This window comes from Phasianus colchicus, chromosome 9 (genome assembly GCF_987193195.1).
Source record: "Phasianus colchicus chromosome 9, bPhaCol1.hap1.1, whole genome shotgun sequence".
Taxonomy (NCBI): Eukaryota; Metazoa; Chordata; class Aves; order Galliformes; family Phasianidae; genus Phasianus; species Phasianus colchicus.
In genome coordinates, this window is record NC_143444.1 from 29,349,479 (window position 1) to 29,366,039 (window position 16,561).

Here is a 16,561-nt window from a genome sequence, read left to right on the forward strand (position 1 = left end):
ACTGCTTTATCAGGGAACCCGAAGTGTTCCCCTGAACTCAAATGGGGTACTCCACTCTTAAAGTAAAAACCCTCATGACTCCTGCCCTTTTGGAAAACAAATGCAGCAGAAGAGGAAGACTGCAGCCATTTATTGTCTCCCATGAGGCAGTGTGTGGAGATAAGAAAGCAATAAAGTAGGAGGGACATTCGAGTAGATCAGAGGTGAGAAGTGCACGAGGTGAGCAGAAATGCTGAGAAGGCAGTGTATAATCTCTATCAGGTTTTGAACGTGCTCATGGCCCCTGCTTTTCATCCTGGGCAGCACTGCAGTGCCAGCTCAGCCTTCCCCACTGCTGCCTGTCCAGTGTAAGGAGGGCTCACGATTGCAGGAGGGAAACAGAAACCTTTGAGGTAACACTAGGAGACAGGACCTGTATTTGCTATGGCTCCAGGGGCTGATATTGTAGAAACATGTCAGAAATGGCACTTGCCATCCTCCAAGTGTCTCTCACTGCATTAATTGCAGCGGTGTGGCAGAACGCAGCCACCAGCCTTGGTGGTTTTCCTGCTGATTTGCTCATAGAGCTCGTGTCATGAATATTCATCAGCTCTGCATGAATGGCCTGTGCTGTTCCCGTGCCCTCCTTTCTGCTAAGGGAGAGCTGGTGCTGTGCAGCTCACCATGGCTCTGCACACCACCCCCTGCTGCCCCAAATGCTGGCACGGCTGGAGACTGCAGGCAGTGCTGAAAAGGCTGTGCTGGTCATCGCTTTGCAAAACGCTTCACATCAAAAATGTTTCAGTTGGGATTTATTAATGCTCAAGAGAGGGAGATGTCACAAGGCAGTGTGGCATTTTTCTTTTGACAAATTGCTTTCCTAAGATCAAAGTAGGAACTGTTTGCAATTACTACTTCTACAGTATAGTAAGATGAGCTCAGGGGTTGCTCTCTGCCAGTACTGATCCCCAGCTGTGAGGTATGGCCATCTAGCATGGAATTAAGAAAGTCCTGAGCTCCTCATTCACTGGCAGTGCTGGCATGCAAGCCCAGAAGTGCCCCAGCGCATCACATACCAATCATCTTTCTCATCTGAAACAGTGTGCAAGATCTGCTTGTAAAAAGAAACTATTCTGCAATTGCTTAGAAAGCAACAAAGCATGTAAGTAGGTTTTTACCATGGCCTATGGTGGCTGATGAGTACTCAGTCTGTGCCTGTGCCAAAGCTGAGAGTTCTCCTTCTGAGAGCAGTGGCTGTGCTCCCTAGCGAGGCACTGCACAGATCTTGTAGGGCCGCGGGGCCAAGGTCATGCCCACAATGAATTTGAGGTCGAGGATGGTGTCTGGGGGAGCCTGGAAGGTGAATTTCTGGAGCAGAGCCGTGAAGAAGAGGAAGAGCTCGGCGCGGGCCAGCAGCTCACCCAGGCAGGCGCGCTTCCCTGCGGAGACAGCCACCCAGCGCCCATTCAGCCCTGCTGGCTGCCCAGCTGCTTTCTCTGCTGAAAAGCCTTGGCACACACCTCCTGCAGGAACATCACCCTACCCACATCCCCATGCCCACCTTACATTTCCAGCACCAGGACTGCCATCCCAGCTGAGCCCCCCATGGAGCTGTAGCCTGGTCTGCCCCCAGCTGGGTGACTTAATGAGGGCATGGGTATGTAAACGTATATGCACACATTTTATCCTACCCTGCTGGGATGAGCAGTGCTTCACCTGCAGTCCTCGTGTGCCTTTCCATGCTCCAAGGAATAGAGCCGAAGCACCAGAGAAAGTCCAAGGAATAGAGCCAAAGCACCAGAGAAAGAGTGTCATGCGTGGGCAGGAAATTGGAGATGTTCAAATCACTCTCCACCAGGAAGCTGGTGCCAGGCTGCCAGGACCCTGTGGTGGTGGCAGCAAAGCCCACTGACTTCAGCTGTGTGGGACTAGGAGCATAGAACACTGCTCTCATCTTGCTGATTGCATTTTTGGGGTCTCCAGCATTTTTCATTGCAAAGGAAGGGACTGCTTTTCACCAATATGGGCAGTGGGCAAGCAGCATCTCCCATGGACACACCTAATGTCTGCACTAATTTGTTCAGGGTCTCCTTTGTGCTGCTGGAAGTCTCAACCCCATGTTTCAGCACAGAAGCATCAAACTGCAGCTGGTCTTACCTATAGAAAATGGCATAAATGCCTCCCTTTTCCAGAACTGACCATCCTTCAGGAAGTGCTGGGGATTAAAACTGTGAGGGGTTTCCCACTCCTTCTTGTCAAGCATCACAGAGGACAGATTTGGGATTACAATAGTGCCCTGCAAAGAAGAAAATCACTTTGCACTTTCTCTGCCACTGCCAACAGGAGGGAAATATTTACTTTCCTGTGTGCTTGCCATGAAGAGCATCCATATTCAAATCTATCACCAGTATTTTTTTCATCAGGGGTGATCCCTGGGTGGCATAAGGATGCTGCTGGTCCCTTTGTGGACTGGGAAATGAGAGTGTTCTCCTAAGGACTTGTCTGATGCGTAGTGAAGTTACCTTGGGCAGATGGAAACCAGCCAGGTCTGTGTCCTTCATCGCCTCTCTAGGCAAACTGAAAGGGATGATGTTGCCTTTCCTCTGCACTTCATGGATGACGGCGTTGGTGTAGGGCATGTTGTCCCTGTCCTCCAGGGCTGGCTGCCGTGTCTGCCCAATGACAGCATCGATCTCGGCTTGCACACGGGCTGTTTGGAAAAAAGAAGGATCAGCTATTGTGCAGTAAAGCCATCGATCCCCTGGGGCCATCATGTTGTTTTTGTGGTTTGTCTCCCCCAAGGATCATCCCATATCAATCATGTATCACCAGGGCATTCGTGTGCTTTCATCTTCAAGTACTAAATGGGCCCTGAGCTCTGTGCAGTGCACTTGTCACCTCTGCCAGAATGCCTGGAGTCTCCAGTCATTGTTGGTGAGGTTGCCCCTTTTGTCTCTTGGTATTACAATATTAGAAGGGCAAGGATTATCATAGCAGAGGCATGTGCCTGAATGCAAAAAAAAAAAAAAAAAAAACCACAAAAAAACACAAAAACCAAAAACAACAAACTACCAAACTTTCCTGTACAAAACTTGCAAGAGTACTGAGGGATTCACATAATAGCAAGGGTTGGAAGAGATCACTAGGGATCATTGAGTTCAACTCTCCTGCTTAAGCATGTTTCCTAGGTCACACGGGTAGACATCCAGATATGTCTTGAGTATCTGCAAAGGAGGAGATAGCTCAAGCACTCTGGAAAGTCTTTTCCAGTGCTCTGTTACCTCTACGGTAAAGAAATTCTTCCACATATTTGTGTGGAACTTCCTCTGTTCCAGTTTTTGGCCATTCCTCCTTTTCCTGTACTAAACAACACTGAAAAGAGTCTGGCCTCATGCAATTGCCTCCCACACTTTAAGTATTTATAAACACTGATTAGATCCCCTCTCAGTCTCCTCTAACCTGAAGAGAGCCAAGTCTCTCAACCTTTCCTCATAAAGGAGATAATTCAGGCCCTTTATCACCTTTGTCATCCTCCACTATGGACACTTTGTCTTTCCACTAGGAGAGACCTGGTTTTTTTTGTTTGTTTGTTTGTTTTTTTTTTGGTTTTTTTTTTTTAACTGAGGAGCCCAGAACTGGACACAGTATTTCAGATGTGGCATCACCAGGGCAGAGCAGAAGGGAGGATCACCTTTGTTGATCTGCTTGCAACACTCTTTTAAATGTACCTCAGGATACCATTGGCTGTCTTGGCCACAAGTGCACACTGTGGGCTCATGGCCAACCTGTTATCCACCCCTGTGTGGAAGGACCCCTTAGTCCTCCTTGGCAGAGCTCCTCTCCACTAGGTCATCCCTGAACTGTAGTACTGTTTCTTGCAGTTCTCTGCAGGTGCAAAACTCTACACCTGCTTTTTAAGTTGAATCTTATCAAGTTTCTCTCCTCTCCTGCCCCAAGCAGAATATCTCACCAAGCTACAGAAGATAGCCACAGGACTGTGCATGTTCTACTCATACCTTGAATTTCTGGATATATGGCCATAAACAGCAGGGCCCAGCGGACGGTTGTGGAGGTGGTCTCAGTCCCAGCAGAAAACAGGTCAAGAGTGCACGCAACCAGGTTATCCTCACAGAAATCACTGCCATTGGGCTTCAGAAAATCAAGTGTTAGTGCCATGTTAAAAGCAAGAACTTCCTCAAAATCAGACTCAGTCCTGCCTCAAGGGTTTTGGCAGAAGCTGCTGGCCCTCTGCATCCTCATCCCTCCAGTGGATGCCCCAAACCCGATGTTCATCCTGAGCTCAGATATGGACACACCAGCAGCTCAGGTGCAGAATTTGATTTTTTTTCTCAGCCCTCGTGATCTCCATCACCCACTGGGGAAGGGCTTGCTCCACACTGCTGACCTTGGCCATCTCCTGCAGGTAGCTGTCGATGAAGTCTCGGCTCTCTGAGAGGTTCAGGTCTTCCTTGTGTTTGCTGATCTTCTCTTTCACAAAACCTTTCATCAGCCTCCAGTTTTCAAAAATGGTTTGGTGAGATCCTGGGAAGTACTTCATTATGGAGGGAAAAGCATTGTACAGCTTTGGAAAAAGAAAGGAAAATTGAATAAAGGACTTGAAAAGCCTACAAAGCCACAACCCTACAATGCAGGAGTAGATGGAATTAACTCATCACCAAAAGAGCACTACAAAGTATTGCTGTCTCCACTGTCAGAGAGATTACTGCATTCTTCACAGTTATAGCAAGAAGCTTCGTGCTCAGTGGACAGGAGCAGTGATGAAAGAAAGCAATGTGAGCATTGCACAGCTTGAGAATGTGGCAGAAATAAATTACACACAGATGAACTTGGTGTAATGGAAAGAGGAATAGCAATGAGTGCTCTTGGAAACCTTAGCATCACTCCTTCCCATAACCTCTCCCAGGGACCTGCCCAAACCCTCTGCTGTATTCACTTCCTTCCCAAAGCACAGGAAAACTATCAAGGGTAGCTCAGCTTTGTGATCACTGGGGACTGCATCAGCACCAGGACATCTTCAGGGAAGAAGAGGAGCCACAAAGCTGTGGGAAACACCAAAGAAACTCTCATGGTTCCAGAGCAGGAAAAAACATCTCCTGGGCTTGGCCAGCCCCCGCACCTGTTGAAGGTCTCACCTTGAGCAGCGTGTGCAGTTTTGAATGCTGCACTATGTAAGGACATAGAACTATCAGAAAGCATCCAAATGAGTACTACGAAGATGAAGAAGGGTCTACAAGCCCAACGCGTGAGGGTTGGGGAGGTCTGTTGTTTAGTTCACCATAAAGAAGGCCTCATGGTGGCCCCCAACTCTTCATGGCAGCCTGCACCTTGTTGCAGGGAGTGGAGGGTCAGCACTGAGCTCTGCTCTTTGGTGAGAGCAATAGGATGGAGCAGTGCGAGGGGAGGGACAGGCAGGGTGCAAGGAAAAGGTGAGCATAGAACTGCTTCTTAGGGCAGTGGGCATGGTCCTGGGCTGCCAAAGCTCAGGGAGCACTGGGACACCACCTACAGGCAAAGAATTTGGGTTTTCAGTGTTCCTATGTGGAGACAGGAACTGGACTTAATGGCCGTTGTGGGTCCCTTCCCAACTTGGTATGCCCTCTGAAAGTGCACAGGTTTTCAGGTTTACTCCAAAAAAGAAAGGGTGGCCATGCTGATGGTGCTGGGGGCACAGGGGCTGTACCTGGCTCATTATCTTCCCATGGAGGGTAACAGTCTCATCCATCAGCCGCAGCAAGTTTTGGAAGTTCTCATCATGGTATTCAAACCGATTGCCAAAGGTGATGGAACAGATGATGTTTGAAACAGCATTGTTGATTTTAAAGTGAGGGTTGAAAGGATTTCCTGGAGAAGGAAAAGAGGGAACAATCAATTCTCTTCCGGTCTCCACAGACAAGAGGAATAAAGTGCCATCATCAGAGGAAAATACTCAACAAGTGAAATGAAAGATACTGGGTGGGCACCTTCTTGGAGATGCTTGTTTACTTAGAAAGGAAGATGTGAAGCAGCTTCAGAAGAGCAAACATCTTTGGCATTAATTGAGAATATTGATGTTAGCTAGCCCATGGAATTTCCCAGAGATCTCAAAAGGAGCAATAGACAAAGTTGGGCTAAGAATACTGTTTTGAATGTTAGACAGCTGCATCTATCAGTTAATCTGAGGGCAGAAGGAGTCTGAGATGCTGGCAGATTGCTAGTATTACTTATGAGATGAAGAGAAAGAGGATGTTGGTGTGTTAGTTGGCAACTGGCTGAAAGTGAGCTAGTTGTGTGGCCAAGAATGCAAATAGCATCTGGGCTCATATCAGATATAGCGGAGTCAGCAGGGTAGTGATTGTTCCTCTGGGCTCAGTACTGGTGAGGCCACATCTTGGGTGCTGTAGCAATTGGACAGATCAATACAATGGGAAAGGTGTTACAATAAAGATGCGATGACAAAAGAAGCAGCATAATAGAGAAGTGCTATAAAGGATAGGAAAAAGATTGCTCACCTGTAGCAGAAGATTTCAGGTTCACAGAGGAAAGGCTTACCAAGAAGAGATCTCTAAGAGATCCTTCCTCAGTGGCTGTCAGCCCTTAAATGAGGTCTAAGAGAGGTGCAGCCAGGCTCCACCCCTTCCAGTCACACAGCTGAATTGCTTTCACCTGCTTCCAGGGCTGAGTGGGTCCTTTCCCCAGGTGCTCAATCAGTGGTTCAGGCCATGACTCAGCATCTCCCATACAGGTGCTGAGTTGAGTTTTGGGCAAGAAAGACATTGAAGCCCTGGAGCATGTCCAGAGAAGGGGAATGAAGCTGTGAAAGGTCTGGAAAACAACTCTGATAGCTAGCTGCAAAGGGAACTGGAATGGTTCCCTTTCTCAGTATGGAGAAGAGAAGGCTTAGGGGATACTTTATTGCCCTCTTCGTCTCCCTGAAAAGAAGCTGGAGCAAGGTGGGGTTTGGCCTAACTTCCTAAATAACAATGATAGGACAAGAGATAATAGCCTTAAGTTTTTCCATGGGAGGTTCAGGATGGGTATTCCAAAAAATTTATTTTCAGAAGGATTGATCAGACATTGGCATATGGTTCCAGAGAGGTCATGGAGTCACCATCCCTGGAGGTTCTCAAGAAAAAGGAACTGTGGCACTGAGAGGAATGATTAGTGGACATACTGAGGATGGGTAGGGGTTGGAATTGGTGATCTTAGAGGTTGTTTCCAACCATAGTGATTCTGTGGTTCTATGATTTTTCAGCAGACATTAGCATAGGGAAAATTAAAATGGTCTAAGCTGGATTCTGCTGAGGGAAGTGGTCCTCACCCTGCTCATCCCTGAACGCATCCGTGAGGAATCGGCACTCCTCCTGGATCCGCTCCTCCAGGCTCCTCTTCCCCAGGCCAAAGTTTCGGAGGGTGGTCAAGGTGAACCTTCTCTGCTGCTTCCACAGGTGCCCATTGGAGGAGATCAGCCCTGCAGAAGCAATCCAGAGTGAGCTGGAGATGCTCTCAGCAAGGGGAAGAAACTGGAGGACATGTGCCTTGATAAATGAGGAGGAGTTGTGAAAGTAGCTATGTTCAGAGTGAATGTGAAGCCACAACATTTCCCCCAACTTTCATCCTGGTATGTCCAAAAGAACGATGCTTTCACCGTGTTTCAGGTATGTGTAACTACTGATAACTCACCCAATTTGTTGAAGACCTCTCTGCTGATAGGAATTTCTGGGCGATCCATGAAGTTCTCTCCCTGGGTCACAAGGGCTTCCTTGATAATTTGCAGCCCATTTAAAATCACAAAAGACTGGGTGCCTACTTGCATGCTGAAGATATCTCCATGTTCTTCAACAATCTGGGAAGGGGTTAAATATATAGAATGGGATTGATTTACAAGGATTTTTTTTTCCTGGTATGCTGTACCCATAGGGAAGGACTGGGAGATTTGAAATCAAAATAGGGCAAGCTGAACCTGTGATAAAGATTGGCTTGATTGTGTGCAGTCTTTTTCCTTGTTTCCTGAATCAGTGTTAAGGAGTAGATGTAAAACCTTCCAGGTTGCATTTTTGAGGGTTTGCAATACTCAAGTGAGCAAGAGTTTTCAGCTGTTTTTAACTCCCTTTCCAGTCACCCTTGTCCTCACACCCACGTATGGATGCAAGGGAAGTCATGGCGCTGTCTCATGCCCTTTGCCCAAAGGACTCTGGTTCTGTATTCCAAGGCAAACCTTATCAAAGTTGCAGCTGATCAAGGGCCAACCTACTTCCCACTCGTGGAAAACTCCCTGTGGGCCACTGGATTTAATGTGATTGGGTTGGGTGGGTCCCCTCACCATGCTGAAAATCCCCTTACCTTTGCTGTTGTGGCCAAGGGGTCTTTGGCGAACATAAACTGCACGTTTCCCAGGAAAGGGAAGGAAAAAGGACCGGGGGGGAAATCCTTCGGCTTTCTCCTCTTCATGTAGTCAGAGACGAGCAGGAAGACGAAGAGGAAGACGAAGAGCATCTGCAGGGAGATGCTGTCCCAGAGGAAGCGCAGCATGGTGCGGCTGCAGCTGTGGGCACAAACGCAGAGGGGCTCGGGCCGGCCCGGCCTCGGGGCTGCCTTCGGGCTGCCGCTTCCTCAGCCTCAGCCACAGCCGCTCGCCAAAGCCCTTCGCGACGCCACGCGAGCCACGCATCTCTCATCTCGCCAACAACAGCCCACCCTCAGCGCACCGGCAGCTCCCCGCTCCGCTCCCGTCTCCCACCGCCGCCTTCCGACAGCCCGGCGGCTCCCGCCCGTCCCTCACCGTCACGGTCCCCGCTCGCGGCCACCGCCTCCCCGCCGCGCACAGCCGCAGGCGGAGCCGGGCCACGAGGGACGCGAGATAAGGCTGCGCGGAGCTCCCACAGAGCCTCTGGCTCACGGGCCGAGGCTCCGCTGCCACGGGGCGGTGCCGGCAGGGCGCAGATGGCGCTGAGCGCTGCCGAGGGACGAGCGCGTCCTGCCCGCCGGTGACACCGGCCCCGCTCCCGGCCCGTCCCTTCCCCGTCGAGATTTGTTTTGCTGCCGGCTGAGAACTGCCTCGTTCCCGTCGCGCTGCGCGGCCGCAGCCCGCACTCGTGATGCGGGGGGCGGTGCGGGCTGCTTCTCTTTGGGGGACGGCAGCTGTGGCCAAGGATTTACCCGGCTGAAGGCGCTGCTCGGAGGCGCCCGAGTGCCGTTGCGCAGCGAATCTGCTGCGGTCCTATGATCAACTTTAATAAGTTAAAGCTTTTCGTGGAACTTTAAGCGTTCCCCTGTACTCACATGGGATGCTCCGCTTTTACGATGAAGATCTTCACGGCTTTTGCCTTGTTGAAAAATCAATGCGGAAGAAAAGAATAGGAAGACTGCACCCATTTGTTCCCTCCCATGATGCAGTGTGGGTAGATAAGGAAGCAATAGAGTGTAAAATAAAAGGGAAGTGATTAGTATTTGTTTGCTCACGCAGTGCTAATAGGAGAGCTGTTTCCATGCCCCGGAGATCAGGCCTGCACCAGAGAGCAGAAGTCAAGAGAAGCCACTGTGGAGCCTGGAACAGCATTAGAAAATCACATATTCACACACATGAATAAAGTCTGCAGATATTTTGTGTGTGTTAAAACACGGCAGGATTGAAGCAGCCAGTGGGAAGTTCTGTCATTTCCTATTTGCTCTTCTAAAGAAGGAAAAGGAGGAACATAAGGTCTGGAGAGTCAACTGAACATCCCCATTTCTGCTGTGCAGGGAAGGTGTGGGAGGCCCTCAGTGGAAGCAGGAGAGGAGGACAGCAGCAGTAGCATGCTGCACTTCAGCCAGTGCCAGGGTTTGGTTAGAGCAGGGTCAGGAATCATCCTGCATTGAGAGGGAAGCTGCCAGGCCTCCTGCATTGTATCAGTGGGTTTGTGTGGTTCCCAGGGCGTGTTCTCCCATCTCTATATTATGAATCTGCAAAACAGGAGCCCTGAGCATCAGACATATCACCTTTGCCCAACCTATTGTCTTCCAGCCACCTGTCTGGCACAGAGAAATAGAGGATGGGGCAGGGCCACAGGATGATGTTTAGTAATGATTTATTGATGTGCTAAAATGAGAGATGATACAAGTTATGTTTGTATTGTATTTCTTACAAATTATTTTCCAGAGATCCAAGTTAAAAAACATTTCTGATTGCTACTGGTATTAATGTTGTACCGCAAGGGCTGCTGCTGTGTTCTGATAGATCTGGGTCACAGCCCAACAAAGGCAACCTCTAACACTGCAGATTTTCTTGTTGCTATGAAGTACGGCCATCCAGCATAGAATTAAGAATATCCCGAACTCTTCATTCATTGACAGTGCTGTGCTACAAGCCCAAAAGTGCCCCAGCGCATCACATACCAATCATCTTTCTCATCTGAAACAGTGTGCAAGATCTGCTTGTAAAAAGGAATTACTCTGCAATTGCTTAGAAAGAAATAAAGCTGCTGATGAGCCCAAAGCAGCCAGGGAGGGCTGCTTGTGGAACTGCTCCAAAGCCAAGAAGTTCCCCTCTCAAAAACAGTGGCTGTGCTCCCTAGCGAGGCACTGCACAGATCTTGTAGGGCCGTGGGGCCAAGGTGATGCCCACAATGAATTTGAGGTCGAGGATGGTGTCCGGGGGAGCCTGGAAGGTGAATTTCTGGAGCAGAGCCGTGAAGAAGAGGAAGAGCTCGGCGCGGGCCAGCAGCTCACCCAGGCAGGCGCGCTTCCCTGCGGAGACAGCCGCCCAGCGCCCATTCAGCCCTGCTGGCTGCCCAGCTGCTTTCTCTGCTGAAAAGCCTCGGCACACGCCTCCTGCAGGAACATCACCCTGCCCACATCCCCATGCCCACCTTACATTTCCAGCACCAGGACTGCCATCCCAGCTGAGCCCCCCATGGAGCTGTAGCATGGTCTGCTCCCAGCTGGGTGACTTAATGAGGGCATGGGTATGTAAACGTATATGCACACATTTTATCCTACCCTGCTGGGATGAGCAGTGCTTCACATGTAATCCCTATGTGCTCAGCTGTGCTCCAAGGAATGGAACCAAAGCTCCACAGAAAGCATGCCATGCTTTGGCAGGAAATTGGAGATGTTAAAATCATTCTCCACAAGGAAGCTGCTGGCCAGGACAGGGCACCCTGTGGTGGTGGTGGCAAAGCAGATTGACCTCAGCTGTGCATTACTGGGAGCACAGAGCTCTGTTCTCACCTTGCCGAATGCATTTCTGGGGTCTCCAGCATTTTTCTAGGCTCCTGTGTTTGTGAATAAAGGGCTAAGAGATGGGAGTGGTTCTTTGAGTTGCCTGCATGGTCATTGCGAAGGAAGGGTTTAGTTTGCACCGTTATGGGCAGTAGGCAAGCAGCACCTCCCATGGGTGCAGTCAGTGCTTGCTGTTTCCATCACTAATTTGCTCAGGGTCTCCATTTGCAGCTGGAAACCCCATCTCAGTGCTTCAGCACAGTAACATCAAACTGCAGCAAATCTTACCTATAGAAAATGGCATAAACGCCTCTCTTTTCCTGAACTGCCCGTCCTTCAGGAAATGCCCAGGGTTAAAACTGTGAGGTGTTTCCCATTCCTTCTTGTCAAACATCACAGAGGTTAGATTTGAGATCAAAATAGTGCCCTGGTACAAGAGAAAGAAAATTGCTTTGAACTCTCTCTGCCACTGCACCAAGAGAGTGTTTTAACCTCCCCTTTTGCTTGCCATGAAGATGATCCATAGTCAAAATTTGTCATAAGCATGTGTTCATCTTTTTTTTTTTTCTTGCCTGGCCATATTTTCCTACTTCTTGGCTGTTTGATCAAGATATACCTGCACTTTTCTTTCGTCATCATTTTTTTGTCCAAAGTTCCTGTAAGAAAAGTCTGCATGAGGAGGGCTCTATTCCTTGAGGACGCATATGGATGCCTCACCTCATGGCTTTCATTCTGGACACTGAGGATGCAGTGTGCTAGAAAGTGGTTTTGGGACAGCAAAATATGATCTACAGGAGCGACCTCCGTAAGGGGCAGCGATGCTGCATTTTTCTCCCAGCAGGAATGGGGAAATGGGAGTCTCCTCTTAGCGACTCAGTGCTAGGGATTGGTGTTACCTTGGGCACCCGGAAGCCAGCCAAGACTGTGTCTTTCACCGCCTGTCTCGGCACATTAAAAGGGATGATGTTGCCTTTCCTCTGCACTTCATGGATGACGGCATTGGTGTAGGACATGTTGTCCCTGTCCGCCAGAGTTGGCTGCCTTGTCTGCCCAATAACAGCATCAATCTCAGCTTGCACACGGGCTGTTTGGAAAGAGCAATGATCAGCTATGGTACAGCAAAGCCATGGATCTCCTGGGGACACCATGAACTTTTTGCTATGCAAGTCTTCAAAGGACCATCCCAGGTCAAGCACGTGCCACCAGGACACTCGTGGTACTTCTCTGCATGTTCATCACTCAAGCTGCTGAATGGACCCTACGTTCCCTTCAAAGCCTCTTTCGCTTCTGCTATAAAGCCCTCAGAGATCTCCAGTGCTTGTGGAGGAAGTGCCTGTGTTTGGTTCTTGGTCCCAGATTAAAGTATTACAGAATTACCAGGGAAAGTTTTAAAACAGCTTAGACGTGTGCCTGAATACGGAGGAAAGCATTTGTTCCTCATTTGTACGAGTACAGAGGGATTCCTGTTTTTCCTTTCAGCCAAAAGGAGTCTCTTACCAAGGTTTAAAAACAAGAAAAGCACAGCCCTGCTGCTATGTGTACCTTGAATTTCCGGATACATGGCCATATACAGCAGGGCCCAGCGGATGGTTGTGGAAGTGGTCTCAGTCCCAGCAAACAGTAGGTCAAAAGCACATGCCACCAGGTTATCCTCACAGAAATCACTGCCACTGGGCTTCAGAAAATCAAGTGTTAGTGCCACAAGACCAGCAAGGACTTCCTCAACACCCCACACAGTTCTGCCCCAAGGCTTCTGGCAGAAGCTGCATTCTCATCCCTCCAGTGGATGCCCCAAACCTGATGTCCATCCTGAGCTCACATATGGACACACCAGCAGCTCAGGTGGGAAATTTGGTTTGTTTCTCAGCCCTCCTGATCTCCAGTCCCCACAGGGGAAGGAAGGGCTTGCTCCACACTGCTGACCTTGGCCATCTCCTGCAGGTAGCTGTCGATGAAGTCTCGGCTCTCTGAGGGGTTCAGGTCTTCCTTATGTTTGCTGATCTTCTCTTTCACAAAACCTTTCATCAGCCTCCAGTTTTTAAATATGGTTTGGTGAGATCCTGGGAAGTACTTTATTACGGAGGGAAAAGCATTGTAGAGCTTTGGAAAGAAAAAGAGAAGAGCAAATTGAATTAAGGATAGAAAACCCCTCCTGTTTTCAAGACTTGAAAAACCTGAAAAGCCACCGCCCTAAAATGCTGGAGTAGATGGAATTAACTTAGATATCTCCGGAGGAACATGACAAAGGATTGGTATCTCTATTTCACAATGGAGTGACTAGTGTGTTCCTCAGTCACAGCAGGGAGCTTGGCACTCAGGGGTCAGGAGCAGTGATGTGAGGGGAAAGAGAATGTGCAAGCACTGCATAGCTTGAAAATACGGCTGAAAGAAACTACTTGCTGATATAAACTGTGTGGGGAATGGCAACAACATCCTTGATTTGTTCAGTGTTGCTCCTTCTCAAAACCTATCCTAGAGAGATTTTGGGGTCTACAGTATAAAAAGGATATAAAACTGCCAATGAGTGTTCAAAGGAGTGCTGTGTCAGTGCTGAAGCGCCTACAAGTCAAGGTGTGTAAGGATCAGATGAGGTCCCTTGCTTTGTTCATCAGGAGGAGGAGGGCTGTACCTGGCTCATTATGTTCTCGTGGAGGGTAACAGTCTCATCCATCAGCCGCAGCAAGTTTTGGAAGTCCACATCATGGTATTCAAACCGATTGCCAAAGGTGACGGAGCAGATGATGTTTGAAACAGCATTGTTGATTTTAAAGTGAGGGTTGAAAGGATTTCCTGGAGATGGAAAAGCAAACAATCAATTTTCTATCCATGTCCACAGAAAAGGAGAAGAAAGCACCTTCATCAGTGGAAAATATTCAATAAGTGAAATGAGTGGCCCTCAGCGGGCACCTTCTTGGGGATGGTTGGTTTCTTTGGAAAAGAAGATGTGAAATGGTTGCAGAAGAGCAACCACCACTGGAATTAACTGAGGACATTTCTTGGGGCTGTTGACATCAATGTTCTAAAAGTTTCAAATGGAGTGATAAACCAAAGGTAGGCAAAGAGTAATGTTTTGAGTGTAACTTAGCTGCATCTATCAGTTAATCTGAGGACAAAACACCTGTAGAAAGAATCTGGGATGCTAGCATTCCCTGTGAGATGAGGTATTTTTCAGCAGGTATTAGCATCAGGGAAGCGAAAACAGTCCAAGGTGGATTCTGCCTTCAGTGCAACTGCTGAGGGAAGTGGTCCTCACCCTGCTCATCCCTGAACGCATCCGTGAGGAATCGGCACTCCTCCTGGATCCGCTCCTCCAGGCTCCTCTTCCCCAGGCCAAAGTTTCGGAGGGTGGTCAAGGTGAACCTTCTCTGCTGCTTCCACAGGGGTCCCCTGGAGGAGATCAGCCCTGGCAGAAGTATTCCACAGTGAGTGAAGGTAGATGTCCTCAGCAAGGGGAAGAAGACAGAGGGTATCAGCCTTGATAAAGGGAGCTCAAGCACGCTGGTGCCTCTGCTCACCATGAATGTCAAGCCATGGCATTGCCTCCAGCTTCCCTTCCGGTATATTTGAAAGCGCAACACATTAACAGTGGATTTCAGATATGCATTTAAATAGATAGATCACCCAATTTACTGAAGATATCTGCGTCGAGAGGAATTTCAGGGCGATCCATGAAGTCCTCTCCCTGGGTCACAAGAGCTTCCTTGATCAGTGGAAGTCCATTTACGATCACAAATGACCGGGTGCCTGCTTGCAAACTGAAGATATCCCCAAGTTTTTCAGTAAGCTGTGCAAGGGGTAAGTAAATGAATAAATAAATGGGGATTAGTTTGCAATGACATTTTCTGAAGAAAGAACACATGCCCTGGCATCATCCACCCACAGGGAAGGACAGGCAGACTCGCAATGGAGACAGGGCAAGCTGAGCCTGAGAGAGATGTGGTTGCACAAGTGCAAGGATGTTGGCTTGATTGCACACAGCCCTGTTCCTCATTTCCTAAAGCAGATTTCAGGAGTTGCTGTAAAGCCTTCCAGGCTGCATTCTTCAGATTTTGCAAGACTCAACCGAGAAGGATTTTCCAGCCTTTGTTTAACTCCTTTTCCAAAAGGTTTTCCCATTAGACACATCTACAGCTGCAGATGAAATCATGGCACTACCCCATGCCCTTTGCCCAAAGGACTCTGGTTCTGTATTCCAAGGCAAACCTTATCAAAGTTGCAGCTGATCAAGGGCCAACCTACTTCCCACTCGTGGAAAACTCCCTGTGGGCCACTGGATTTAATGTGATTGGGTTGGGTGGGTCCCCTCACCATGCTGAAAATCCCCTTACCTTTGCTGTTGTGGCCAAGGGGTCTTTGGCGAACATAAACTGCACGTTTCCCAGGAAAGGGAAGGAAAAGGGACCGGGGGGGAAATCCTTCGGCTTTCTCCTCTTCATGTAGTCAGAGACGAGCAGGAAGACGAAGAGGAAGACGAAGAGCATCTGCAGGGAGATGCTGTCCCAGAGGAAGTGCAGCATGGTGCGGCTGCAGCTGTGGGCACAAACGCAGAGGGGCTCGGGCCGGCCCGGCCTCGGGGCTGCCTTCGGGCTGCCGCTTCCTCCGCCTCAGCCACAGCCGTTCGCCAAAGCCCTTCGCGACGCCACGCCACGCGACGCGAGCCACGCATCTCTCATCTCGCCAACAACAGCCCACCCTCAGCGCACCGGCAGCTCCCCGCTCCGCTCCCGTCTCCCACCGCCGCCTTCCGACAGCCCGGCGGCTCCCGCCCGTCCCTCACCGTCACGGTCCCCGCTCGCGGCCACCGCCTCCCCGCCGCGCACAGCCGCAGGCGGAGCCGGGCCACGAGGGACGCGAGATAAGGCTGCGCGGAGCTCCCACAGAGCCTCTGGCTCACGGGCCGAGGCTCCGCTGCCACGGGGCGGTGCCGGCAGGGCGCAGATGGCGCTGAGCGCTGCCGAGGGACGAGCGCGTCCTGCCCGCCGGTGACACCGGCCCCGCTCCCGTCCCGTCCCTTCTCCTTGGAGGATTAGTTTTGCCGGGCGCGCTGTTTTGCTGCCGGCTGAGAAGTGCCGCGTTCCCGTCGCGCTGCGCGGCCGCAGCCCGCACTCGTGATGCGGGGGGCGGTGCGGGCTGCTTCTCTTTGGGGGAACGGCAGCTGTGACTGCGGAGATGCGGAAGTGAGTGAAAGGAGCTGCTGCGTTCACCTGATAAACCTTTACGAGTTCAATCACTGCTTTATCAGGGAACCCGAAGTGTTCCCCTGAACTCAAATGGGGTACTCCACTCTTAAAGTAAAAACCCTCATGACTCCTGCCCTTTTGGAAAACAAATGCAGCAGAAGAGGAAGACTGCAGCCATTTATTGTCTCCCATGAGGCAGTGTGTGG

At 49.8% G+C, this 16,561-nt stretch overlaps 2 protein-coding genes across 3 annotated transcripts; both read right to left on the minus strand.

The window, feature by feature from the left end:
- Positions 1–763: 763 nt before the first annotated feature.
- Positions 764–8,508, minus strand: LOC149916905 (cytochrome P450 2J2-like). 2 transcript variants are annotated; one of them, XM_090146756.1, is made up of 9 exons: positions 8,320–8,508; positions 7,660–7,822; positions 7,298–7,447; positions 5,681–5,841; positions 4,385–4,561; positions 3,996–4,128; positions 2,502–2,689; positions 2,137–2,275; positions 764–1,418 (listed from the first exon to the last, which is right to left on the minus strand). In XM_090146756.1, the coding sequence occupies exons 1-9, from the start codon at positions 8,506–8,508 to the stop codon at positions 1,243–1,245; spliced, it is 1,476 nt and encodes a 491-aa protein (XP_090002882.1). In that variant the 3' UTR covers positions 764–1,242. The 2 variants fall into 2 exon arrangements, with proteins under 2 accessions (XP_090002882.1, XP_090002881.1); XM_090146755.1 differs by lacking the exon at positions 764–1,418 and adding an exon at positions 1,475–1,863.
- A 1,520-nt stretch (positions 8,509–10,028) lies between these two features.
- LOC149916906 (cytochrome P450 2J2-like) lies at positions 10,029–16,352 on the minus strand. Its single transcript, XM_090146765.1, has 10 exons — positions 15,953–16,352; positions 15,504–15,705; positions 14,797–14,959; positions 14,429–14,578; positions 13,805–13,965; positions 13,099–13,275; positions 12,718–12,850; positions 12,072–12,259; positions 11,464–11,602; positions 10,029–10,701 (listed from the first exon to the last, which is right to left on the minus strand). Exons 2-10 carry the CDS (start codon positions 15,690–15,692, stop codon positions 10,526–10,528), a joined length of 1,476 nt encoding a protein of 491 aa, XP_090002891.1. The 5' UTR covers positions 15,693–15,705; positions 15,953–16,352; the 3' UTR covers positions 10,029–10,525.
- Positions 16,353–16,561: the final 209 nt, after the last annotated feature.

Bases quoted from the DNA above. Each gene is read 5' to 3' on its own strand.
- LOC149916906 (XM_090146765.1), bottom strand. From the start codon at position 15,692: ATGCTGCACTTCCTCTGGGACAGCATCTCCCTGCAGATGCTCTTCGTC. The intron at 14,579-14,796 runs GTGATCTATCTA...TACTTCTGCCAG, and splicing joins AGATATCTTCAGTAAATTGG to GGCTGATCTCCTCCAGGGGA. The intron at 13,966-14,428 runs GTGAGGACCACT...TTCCATCTCCAG, and splicing joins TGCGTTCAGGGATGAGCAGG to GAAATCCTTTCAACCCTCAC.
- LOC149916905 (XM_090146755.1), bottom strand. From the start codon at position 8,508: ATGCTGCGCTTCCTCTGGGACAGCATCTCCCTGCAGATGCTCTTCGTC. The intron at 7,823-8,319 runs GTAAGGGGATTT...ACCCCTTCCCAG, and splicing joins CCTTGGCCACAACAGCAAAG to ATTGTTGAAGAACATGGAGA. The intron at 1,864-2,136 runs GTAAGACCAGCT...CCACCACCACAG, and splicing joins ATTTATGCCATTTTCTATAG to GGTCCTGGCAGCCTGGCACC.